Source organism: Festucalex cinctus, chromosome 3, assembly GCF_051991245.1.
Source record: "Festucalex cinctus isolate MCC-2025b chromosome 3, RoL_Fcin_1.0, whole genome shotgun sequence".
NCBI lineage: Eukaryota > Metazoa > Chordata > Actinopteri > Syngnathiformes > Syngnathidae > Festucalex > Festucalex cinctus.
Window position 1 is genome coordinate 5562569 of NC_135413.1, and position 12614 is coordinate 5575182.

Below are 12614 nucleotides of genomic sequence, written 5' to 3' on the forward strand. Positions count from 1 at the left end.
TGGAACAATGATGAGGCCATATGCGCTGTGGAGGGGTTTTTAGGGGCTCAGGAGACCACCTTCTTCTGTCATGGGTTAGCATTGCTTCAGGATCATTGGAACAAGTGCATTTATGTCAAGGGGAATTATATAGAAAAATGCGTACCAGTAAACTTGCGTTTGATTAGAAGATACATACAATAATGTCCCTTGGTGAACAGCTACAGTGCTCTGAGCACTTTTAGCAAGTCAACAAACAGTGAGCACGGCCGACTCCTTCCACTTCTTTCCTGGGACTATATCACCGTGGCACGATTTTCTCCTTTTTTGAGGTTCTTGATCGCACTTTCGCTTTTTTTAGTGGAATCAGGCGGCCGGCATTGCGCTAAAAATAACTTTAGCATGGATGATAAAACACTGCTGCTACTTCGCGGTACAGTTCAAAAGCAAGTAAATAGACTTACCTTTCACCATTCTATCCCGATTCCACGCCACCCCACGCATTTTCCGTTCGAAGTCCAAATTGCAAACGCTCCGCCGAAACGCCTCCTCCGGCTTATGGTGTGATGTAGCATTCTAGCTGGTCGCTGTTCTGAGGCTGTATGATTGGCTACAAGGATATGACACATTGCCATGATGCGCCCCGTAACCATGAACAGGCATATTGGATTAGCGCTCAGGAAGGGGAAAAAAAAGAAGAAGAAGAAAAAAAAAAAAAAAGATTTGTGTGAAAGCTCCCGAACGGAACGCAGATGGGCCGAACCGAAACTGTCGAACCGATCGGTTTTAACGGTTTTCAAAAACCGTCCCAGGCCTAATTATATATATATATACATATATATATGGTATCAAATATGAGTGGTTGTCTGTGTGTGTCCATATATATATATATATATATATATATATATATATATATATATATATATATATATATATATATATATATATATATATATACATACATATCTATATGGTATCAAATATGAGTGGTTGTCTGTGTGTGTCCATATATATATATATATATATATATATATATATATATATATATATATATATATATATATATATATATATATATATATACATATCTATATGGTATCAAATATGAGTGGTTGTCTGTGTGTGTCCATATATATATATATATATATATATATATATATATATATATATATATATATGTATATACATATATATATATATATATGTGTATAAAATCAGCACCTTAAGGCCCCTAGTCACTCATCGATAAAAGTGGACACACACAGACAACCACTCATATTTGATACCATCGCTAATTGGGAACTGTCAAAAGTCAAGCGAGTGTACCACTTCACAATCAGGCATCCCACCACTGAATTTATCAAAACATACAGTATTTACAAGAGGTCAAGGAAGATAAGTCAGCGAGAGTCTTAAAAAAAAAAAAGTGATTATTTAGTTTGTATTATTCTGTAACACCTGCAATTGGCTGGCAACCAGTTCAGGGTGTACCCCGCCTACCGCCCGAAGTCAGCTGAGAGAGGCTCCAGCTCCCCCACGACCCTTGTGAGGAGTAAGCGTTTAAGAAAATGGATGGATGGATGGATGGCTGGATATTCTGTAACATCAAAATTATGACAAATACTCTGGCTTTGAGGTTTCATTTACTTCCACCTTGATTTCCATCCTGCATGAAAAAGAGCCAACTCCCGTATACCTTACCATCCCCAAATAAATGCATGCATGCATGCATGCATGAACAGCCTCACTGTGGTTGCTATTACACTTTTGCAAAGACAGCCCATCCTTTACTTTCCCAGTAAGGACTCCCCTCTAGTGGAATAATGATAGGTCACAAAACAATTTGAGGTCATCATCACCATGTTTGCACCATATCCTTCAGGGCCTGACTGTAAAGGTATTGGTCCCTTGTCTGAAATGGCCACCTCGATAGAAACATGAAACTGTCATCTGGCTGCTATTCAGTTCTGCTCACAATGGAGAGAAAGAAATAAGCTGTTGGCTGTGAAGGTGTGTCAAGGACGTTCATACACACATGAACACACAGACTAACATCCACTCCCTGAGGGCAAAGAATGACTGTCCGAAAATGTGTGGATGTGTGTGAATTTAATCCACGTGTGATTAAGAACTCAGCTGTACTGCACACAAATTGTTCTCTTGAAAACCTGCATTACTGTTCAAAGGTTTGTGTAAAAGAGTCAAGATGAAAATTAGATTTTGGAAGGGATACCTAAACAGAATCCACATCTAACATGTATGCACTTTTTTTTTTTAATTGGTATGTGCAGTTCTTTGTGCGCTTTGTTTCAGCAGTCAAAAGCAATGTAATTAACCTTGAATGTCAGTGTGGACAAAAGAGCTGTGGGCGACTGGGATGTAACACAGCAGACCGGACTGACAAAGCAAATCAAATTGTACAGGTGGTGCTCAGGAAAGCAACTGTCAGATTGGAAACGGGCACCAAATCACAATGTAATTCGAAATCATTCTATGGTGCGAGCAGTTGTCTTTACCAAGGTCTTTACTAAATTTGTTTTGTGGTTTCTGCATTCTACGGAGCCCCTAAGGTGAAATAGTAGGAAAAAAAAAAAAAGAACTTTGCGTTACCTCACAAAGATTTTGTTCCCTCGCAAAACAACTTTGCGTTCCCTCGCAATCTTTGCGAGAGAACGCGAAGTTGTTCTGTGAGGGAACACAAAGTTGTTTTTTTCGCCTAACATGTCACCTTAGGTGCGCCGTAAACACTTCCGAGTCATCTTCTATGTGACCAAAAGCGACGAGGACGGAACGTTTGTAAACATGAAACAAAGCAGTGGGAAAGCTTTCCCAAAGCGACTAGGATGGAGCTTGTATTTTCCCACTGCTTTGTTTACACATCGCTTTTGGTCACAGGGAAGGTGACCCGGAAGTGTTTATGGCTCACCTAAGGTGACATGGTGGGCGAAATAAACGACTTTGCGTTCCCTCGCAAAGATTGCATTCCCTCACAATCTTTGCGAGAGAACTCAAATATGTTTTGAGAGGGAACGCAAAGTTGTTGGTTTTTTTCAACCATGTCACCTTAGGGGCTCCGTAGCATTCAAAACATTGTATCAAGTTTTTATGAGAAAATGTGCAACAATAGCAGTCCAGAACAACATAAGGACATGTTGCAATACATGCCAAGAACATGTTATTCTAAAAACATTTTTAGAAAAGAAGACACAACTACAGAAATGTGAAAGCACACAAAGGACATACTGACCTCAGTATATATGAAGTATATGAACCTGATTTAGGAGAGTATTTGTTGAGTGAAGGTAAACCATAACCAGATTCAATACTAGTTTCCATTCCCATGTCCAGTTTTCCTTGATGGTGTGAGTGCGTGTGGGCACACATAATGCAATGTGTCTATTGGGCAGACAGCACAATTAGATGGAGTGTGCTTGAGCACAACATGCCTGCGTGTTTTCCATAACATGCATGTGGAAAAGGTTGCGTATTCCTACAGTCACACAGTCTTGAAGAATGGGAAAGTGGCTCGAAAACAAGCGTTTCAGATGAGATGACATGAGGGGATGTGCAGACTCTGAACCAAAGGGGAATCCATCTGATAGCGACTTGTTTCTTTCATTGGGGCAAAAGTAGGGATAGACAGATAGGGATAGACAGCCGGGCTGATTATCGGTGCCCGGTATGTGGCATTTTGATAAATATCGGCATCTGCCTTTATATGTAACTGAAGTCCGATAAAGCTGGCATCTCACTGAGTGGTAAATGCTTGCGAACGTAGCGAATTTAGGGTTTTCATCAGGATTTGTAAGATGGTCACAGACAAAAGGCATTTCGAAAATTTTTTCAATGTCTGCAAAGATCTTTTTAAACATTTTACAAATGCTGACAAAGCCCCCAAATGAGCTAACATTCGCATGCATTTGTTGCTCAGTGAGATACAGGGAACTTTTCATCTATGAATTTATTTTTATTTTCACTTTGAAAAATTATGCTGACACTGGGAACTCCCTGTACCTTTTATTTTTATAAATCAAATAAAACTAATAAATTATGTTGAAATTTTGGAAAATTTTATTTAAAATAAAAAACTTTAGGGAACTATTTACTTGCTTAGTTTTATAATTTAGCTTAACACATGCTGATAATCCTGGATCCTCTCTGCATTTTTTTTTTTATAATTTTTAAACAAAGATGTCAATTCTTTATGTTTCAACTAAAAATTAATACATTATTAAAATTTTTACACTAATATTTTCTCTTTTACTGGAAATGAATATGGGCTTGAAATATCGGTTATCAGTCTCCTTGATTACGAATAATCAGTATGAGCCTTGAGAAAGACATATCGGTCTATCACTAGAATGAAGTGCTGAATTTGTACAATTAGGATGGTAACAATGTTTTTTGAGTGTGAATATCTCCATGTGAAAATGTATATATATATATATGCTTCTCATTATTATGAGGACATTTTTACCACTCTAATGAATGAAGAAAGAATTGGGAATGGTAGGATAATAGCACACAAGCATTTCCCATAGATATGATTCAACACCAGGCCTTTTCATCACTCATCGAATGACCCTAATGTAGCATTATTACACAATTAATCTTTGGCAACATTGTCGCTCTGAGCTGAAATGATGGTTTTAGAAAGCACAGCTGTCGCCCTTGAGGACACCATGTGAAATGGGACACATTTACCAAAAAGAACCTTAGGCCATTGAATAGTAAATTACAGACAGTGACACATCTTATATGTGCATTGCTTCGTTGAATTAAAACTTAAAAGCTATAAGACAAAAAAAATCTGGACAGACATATGCCTAATATGAAGTCATTTGCAATGTCCAAGATGCATATGTTACCCTATAAAATATACTCTCGCTTTACTGAGATTAAGCATGGAGGGGACGAAAGATAGAAATAGAATAGTAGTTAAGCAGCAGCATTACAGCAAAGCATGCACTATGTGACAAAAATATTAAGTAGATGGCATCTTTGCCTGTTGTGAAAGGAACAGACAGCCTCTCAAGGGGAAAAGCTGCAGGAACCAAGGCCAAGCTCACCTTCCCTTCCTTGTTCATGTCCACACTATATCAGGAGATATATAAGGTGCCATGGGGAATTGACAAACAGAAAATAAAGCATCGCCAGTAGTGAAAGAACAGCAAGGAAACATGGTCCATGAAGACTTTTTTTTTTTTTTTAAATAAACAAGAGAATGTGCAAGGGATTTTGGCTCGTTGGTCTGGCAGTTTGTGCAAATGTTCGTTAAGAAAGTTCATTATGATGATAATAATAATAATAATACCTCTAAAAACTATTTTATGGTGTTTTTCTAAATATTCAAATGTGTTTTTGTTTGATTTTGAACATATAAACATAAACACATTATTAGTGTAACAAAAAAACAAGTTAAAATAAAAATTTAAAGGAAGAAAGGAAAATTTTGACAACAATAATTTCCATAATTTACATGTTCAAGTAGGAAGAAGTACACTAGGAAGAAGTACACATGCTTATCTAGTCCTACTCCCTACTATTTCTATCAAATGTATATACTATCACATTGTTCCTATTCTATAACATACAAATAAAATTAAAACAATAAAAAGAAACATGACTATCCCAATGTAAACAGATAATAAAGAAAAAAAGAGAAAGAAACCAAACCAAAGCCCCACATATATAACAACAAATTCCCGGAACATTTATTGTTGAACATATGTGGGCACACATTCATATGCCCACACACACACACATATATATACACAAAAACATACACTTACAGAACATGGACAGTGTTGTTCCGACACCTATACTTGTATCTGCAGAGGCCCCGATACTGCACTAAAACAGTGGTATCGGTGAGTACTAACAAGTAACATGCCGATACTATTAATTCCAATGCAAATAGTGGTACGTCTACTTACGAAATTAATTGGTTCTGGAAGAAAGTTCTTAAGTAGAAAATATTGTTAGTAGAGACACATTTGGTATGTAAATGCCCTAATCCGTTCCAGGCCTCCCAAAATTCAGACATAAACATTTTATAAAGCATAAAAATGCATCAAAACATGTAACAAATGCATGTTACAATTAGATTATTGCACAATAAATGAGAGTTGTGCGTAATGTAAAGAATACAAATGATGGTCATTTACTTTTTTAACTGCTGTCCTCATCGTTTTTTGCCCTCTTTGGTAAATGTTCTCTCAGAAGTGTTTTTTGCCTGGTGTTTTGTAAAGGATCTTTTTTTTTTTTTTTTTTTGTGTCACGCCGCCACCGGCGTGACGGCCCATGCTTTTATTTTCATAGTCATGTTTCCCGTTTTATTTTGAAAGTTCTAACTCTCCTCTCACCCCAGGTCACTTGCTCTTCCTGCAGTTCACTAATTACCGGTCCCCGCCCATGATCATGTCCACCTGCCACCAATCAACCAAGACAATAAAAGCCACCTGCACTTTCCCCTCAGGGCCGAAGTGTCACACACAGTCAGTGCATGGAAGCGTCCCACAGTCCTCGAGTCCTTGTTCCCGGTGCCTTGTTGTCTTGTCTTGCCTTGTTTTTGTGCCTTGTTTTTGTGCCTTGTTTTTGTGCCTTGTCCTCCCCAGCGGAGCGCCTTTAGTTACCCCTTTTGCCTTGAGCCTTTTTCCTCCCTAGCAGCGCCTTTTGTTGTCCCCTATACCTTTTGCCTGTTTTTTCCTCCCCAGTGGAGCGTTTTTAGTTCTCCACTTTTTGATTCCCCTTTCTCCTCTCAGTGTGAGAGGAGACAGCTGCTGACCGGCAATAAACCTGTTGCCTTTGTGGCCCACCTTTATCCTGCGTCTGGGTCCTACCTCTCCTCGTCGTGACAGTACACTTCGGCCAGCATGGACCCAGCAGGAAAGGTCGAGGCTAGGCTACAGAGCCTGGAGGTCCGGCTTGCCAACCGGGAAAAGGTTCAGCAAGCCGTGATTTCGCAGCTGGAGGAGCTGTCAAGCCAGGTCCATGAACTGGTGAGCCACATGCAGCCTCTCGCCCCTGAACCTCGTCTGCTGCGGCCTCTCGCCCCTGAACCTCGTCTGCTGCGGCCTCTCGCCCCTGAACCTCGCCTGCTGCGGCCTCTCGTTCCCGAGCCTTGTCTGCTGCAGCCTCAAGCCCCTGAACCTCGCCTGCTGCAGCCTCTCGCCCCTGAACCTCGCCTGCTGCAGCCTCTCGCCCCTGAACCTCGCCTGCTGCAGCCTTTCGCCCTGAACCTCGCCTGCTGCAGCCTTTCGCCCCTGAACCTCGCCTGCTGCAGCCTCTCGCCCCTGAACCTCGCCTGCTGCAGCCTCTCGCCCCTGAACCTCGCCTGCTGCAGCCTTTCGCCCTGAACCTCGCCTGCTGCAGCCTTTCGCCCCTGAACCTCGCCTGCTGCAGCCTCTCGCCCCTGAACCTCGCCTGCTGCAGCCTCTCGCCTGCTGAAGCCTCTCGCCCCTGAACCTCGCCTGCTGCAGCCTCTCGCCCCTGAACCTCGCCTGCTGCAGCCTCTCGCCCCTGAACCTCGTCTGCTGCAGCCTCTCGCCCCTGAACCTCGTCTGCTGCAGCCTCTCGCCCCTGAACCTCGCCTGCTGCAGCCTCTCGCCCCTGAACCTCGCCGGGCGCCGCCCAAAGTCCGGGAGCCTCGCCGGGCGCCGCCCCAAAGTCCCGGAACCTCGCCGGGCGCCGCCCCAAAGTCCCGGAGCCTCGCCGGGCGCCGCCCCAAAGTCCCGGAACCTCGCCGGGCGCCGCCCAAAGTCCCGGAACCTCGCCGGGCGCCGCCCAAAGTCCCGGAACCTCGCCGGGCGCCGCCCAAAGTCCCGGAACCTCGCCGGGCGCCGCCCCAAAGTCCCGGAACCTCGCCGGGCGCCGCCCAAAGTCCCGGAACCTCGCCGGGCGCTGCCCAAAGTCCCGGAACCTCGCCGGGCGCCGCCCAAAGTCCCGGCGGCGCAAGCCCTGCGGCTGCCTTCACCTCTCGTCGGGCGTCGAGGACGCCCACCTGACTGGCCCCGCTGGGACTCTCTCGTCGGGCGTCATGGACGCCCTCCTGAACTGCCTTTGGTCTGGGACGGAGGGGTGGGCCGTGTTCCCACCTCCGTGCCCCCTTCCGCCCGCCCTTGTTTTTGGACTCTTTGAGTTGGATGGCCGTCAGGAGCCGGCCATTGAGGGGGGGTACTGTCACGCCGCCACCGGCGTGACGGCCCATGCTTTTATTTTCATAGTCATGTTTCCCGTTTTATTTTGAAAGTTCTAACTCTCCTCTCACCCCAGGTCACTTGCTCTTCCTGCAGTTCACTAATTACCGGTCCCCGCCCATGATCATGTCCACCTGCCACCAATCAACCAAGACAATAAAAGCCACCTGCACTTTCCCCTCAGGGCCGAAGTGTCACACACAGTCAGTGCATGGAAGCGTCCCACAGTCCTCGAGTCCTTGTTCCCGGTGCCTTGTTGTCTTGTCTTGCCTTGTTTTTGTGCCTTGTTTTTGTGCCTTGTTTTTGTGCCTTGTCCTCCCCAGCGGAGCGCCTTTAGTTACCCCTTTTGCCTTGAGCCTTTTTCCTCCCTAGCAGCGCCTTTTGTTGTCCCCTATACCTTTTGCCTGTTTTTTCCTCCCCAGTGGAGCGTTTTTAGTTCTCCACTTTTTGATTCCCCTTTCTCCTCTCAGTGTGAGAGGAGACAGCTGCTGACCGGCAATAAACCTGTTGCCTTTGTGGCCCACCTTTATCCTGCGTCTGGGTCCTACCTCTCCTCGTCGTGACATTTTGTTTTGTTTTTTAAATTAACAATCCTTCTAAAATGTCCAAGGCAAACGTCACCATAGTGAGCAATCGCCCGACTGGTGAACACTTTTTCTGGAGGATTCTTTTCAATAAATTCCGAAGCTTGATGGAAACTTCAGGTACGGCGAGGCATCTTTTTCTAAAAAAGGCCCGTCTCATCACAATTAAAAACTTACTGTGCAATGTAGCCTTTATCAATCATCTATTATCTATTTTACACACATAGATACATGCGGTATGCTCAGGTAATAACCAATGGCAGAGCAGCTGTAAGTATGTTGCGTTCAGGAAACTCTGGGAGCTGCGAGCTTTCGTATCCTGAAACTTCTTTCGTAACAAGAGGTAATAGTTTCGTAACTTGAAAATTTCGTATGAAGGGACATTTGTAAGTACGGGTACCACTGTATAGGCCTTTGGAGGCAGCATCTTGTGTCTTGCTCGTGCACAACATTCACTGATATGTGACATGTTCACTGCATGCCGATTTAAGATATCCTATGGATCGAATCGGTGACTTTGAGATGGGCTAGTTGAGAGCTATGGTGACTTGAGAAAACCAATTGGAATGTTTCATCAAGGTTTTTTGAGAGTAGGTATTTCTTGACTTTTGCTGAGCCAGCTCTTCCCAAGATATTTGTGAGGAATGAATGCAGATTTAGGGCCTGGATTTGTTGGGATCGTCAAGGTAATGATGATGATGTCAGTGATGAGTAGGGCAGATGTGAGGAATGCTTTGATAAGGCTGGAGAGGGGTCAGCTTTGGTTACATGTGAAAAAAGAGAGAGAGTCACAGGTCAGTGGGCGGGGATTGCGACCTCTGGGTCAGGGGTGATGAAAAAGATGGCTTGGAAGGGAAAATGATGGAAAATTGTTGCATTTTTCTGGGTTGATGGTGAGATGTCCTGGGGTCTCATTTGTATGACTTCATTTGCAGAGGAAAACAGAAGGTTGGGCACATGAGCGCATGATGCAGGATTAGATGTCAGAGCAAGCCTTGTTGAAAGGAGAGAGCTACAAGTAGTTGTCCTTTGTGAAGCTTAAGGGATGTACAGTGAACCTGTATTGTTCCGTAGGTGTTCTAGCTGTCTCCGTTGTTTTTTGAGTTGGTGAAGATTCGGGGTGAACCACAGGCCAAGTGAAATAAAGTGACAGTTTTAGATTTTATGGGGCATACAACAGAAAACAAGCATGTGTATGCTGTCAAGCGTGCTGAGGAATGCAGTGATGGAAATAAACCAAGCAACACCTAAGTAACAACACAAATGGGTTAACTTTCCAGGTCAAGACTCAGCTATCTCCCTGCATCTTAAAGAAAAACAGCACTCAAATATGTACATATTCTGGACAGAGCAGATAGATGCCTTGAAAAAGTGAGCGAGGCCATTAACGGAAAGGTTGAGAAACCTTAACCCCTTCTAAACTGAGGGAAAGGTGTTCAATATACCACATACCTCCCACATACAATGCAGCCTTTTCATCCTTCCTAAGATATTCAATAATTTAGCCTCTAACAAACCGTCTTCTTCGCTTGGGTTAGGATGTTGCAGTTATCCAAGGATTAAAAAAACAAAAAACAAAACACTATAACACTCTAACAAATAAACACAAATAAATAGGTGAGGTAACTTATCTTTAGTTCAGCTATCCATTATTCATCCTTCCACCTATCCACTTGTGATCTGTCAGTCATATTTTTTTTCATCAATACACTTAGTCCAAACACTGATGCAATAATCAATTTATTGGCCCATCGATGATAGTGGCTTATCCATCCATCCATAGGTGAGTGACATATCCATTCATACATTTCCATCCATCCACTAAACCAGCAACCAGCAACATTTCATTTTAACTGTTGCTCCTAATATTGAACCATCCATTTGGCATCCATCAACTATATTTCTATCCATCCACTTGCTGACAAATCTACGATCAATCATTCAACCCATCCATTTGTAAATCATCACTCATTCATTATTTCACCCAGCGACTCGGGATGGTCATTGAGAATCGAGTGAAAACGTGACCAACATTATATTATGGTTCTCCCAGAATCGTTCAGGTTTTAAAATTTCATTGCTTAGTTTGCCGTGTAGAAGAAGGCGCCAAATCCCAGGCATGGGGCAAGTTGTTCTGCAAGACAAGACAAGCTGCTCTGTTCACATTTAATTGTCTTATTAGTTTGTCTACATTAGTTTGCCAAAAATAAAAAATAAAAAATAAAACTACCATCCTGTAGTTAAAGCTCAACCTACCACTGGCCCGACAAAGTACCATATAGGCCAGCATTAATGTCAGACACTTGTTTATTTATTTATTTATTTATTTATTTTAAATATCCTGAACAATCAGTGATCAGAGTCAGCCTTCAATGATTACTGTAACAAAATATGGCCAATTCGTAACTTTTGGCAGCTCTGATGTAGAGCAAGGAAAGACAAGCTGTGAACCGCCGTAATGAGCTCTTACACTCGAAGGCTGTATCCATATTTAATCTTAAAGGCACTGCAGAAGCTGACTGTGGAATAAACTACTGTCTTAGTATAGCAAGGCTAAATGCATGCAGATTATGCGCGCGAAAGAAAAAACAAAAACCTTGACTCAAGTGTTTCTCACACATTGCCCCTTATGATTATAAATGACCTGATTTGCACACTTAGTTCTTGTAAATGGAAATTACTTACTTTTGTGGCCAGTTAAGGAGAAAAAGTGTGAAATTGCAGCTCATTCCTAAATTGTACTTGACCTCTATTGGTACTATAGGCCTACCTCATTCCTTTGGTGGAGCGGTTGTGAAGGTTCTGCAGTAGTTGAGGGAGGCCCAACATGGCCTCAAACATCACAGCCAGGGAGCCCAGCATCTCTATGAACATCGCAGAACCCAGCAGCAGTATGGATACCATCGCACATAGGACGCTGAATCCGCAACAGAAGAGAAGGTAGTCCTCAAATGCATTCCACTTCCAGAAGTAACGCAGATCCAAGTCTAGCAACGGCAGAGTGGGCATAAAATTACATTAGGTGTGCGTATGCGTGTGTTGTGGACAGTATGTGAATATAAAAATGTAAGAGCAGTGGAGACAGGAAATGAGTGAAAACAATACAGTATGAATGATGCATAGAAATTCTGCATACCTAAATCAATATTGTGCATATGCAGGGAATGGAACAAGATAAATGAGGGGATCTAGAGCTTTTCCATTTCAATTACTTTAGAAAAACCTGCTCTTTGGTATGGTTAGGTTGGACATTTAGAATGTTTAATAGCTTGGTGAGGTTAAAAGGCTAGCTTACCATTTTTCCACTTATGCAATCCATTTATCACATTCTATTTTGGAAATACACAAAAAAAAAAATAGAAAGGTCACTGCAGACCTCTCTTGAGAGTGTCTTCTTTTCTTGAATAGAAGGTAGTAGAAGGACGCAATGACCAATGACAGTACTTTTTTTAAATCCACAATATTAAGTTGAAATGCAATCTGTTTGATTGACATTTTTATGTATATCGTAGCCTGACACACAGTTTTGGCCGTACTGAGTGCGGTGGGCTCCGATAAATAATCTAAACAACACAGAACACCACACATATTACGATTGTCTTCAACAAATCCGCTGCACTTTTTGGTTCCACGTTCACCATCTGCACAAGATGGAATCCATCTATGTGCTTCTACCCCCACTCTACACTACAGCCATGTCACTCCTTTTGGTGAAGCCATCGCCATCTGTGCCTCCATGTTACTTCACATGTTCATTACAATAAATAATCGAAACTGTCTCCACCTGGGATGCTCAAAACTATTTTGTCAAGCGCCTTTCACAATTTCTCGTTCCCATCTAGTTCATATCCTA

At 42.7% G+C, this 12614-nt stretch overlaps 1 protein-coding gene across 5 annotated transcripts in view; it reads right to left on the reverse strand.

The window, feature by feature from the left end:
* LOC144015509 (solute carrier family 66 member 2) overlaps window positions 1-12614 on the reverse strand; it is a 139179-nt gene that overhangs the window by 61333 nt on the left and 65232 nt on the right. For 4 of the 5 annotated variants that reach the window (XM_077515566.1, XM_077515564.1, XM_077515565.1 and 1 more), the window contains one exon: window positions 11532-11748. In XM_077515566.1, the coding sequence (XP_077371692.1) occupies window positions 11532-11748 (217 nt within the window). Of the gene's footprint in view, window positions 1-10580; window positions 10896-11531; window positions 11749-12614 lie in introns of those variants that run through there. The other variant, XM_077515567.1, reaches the window with a different exon arrangement.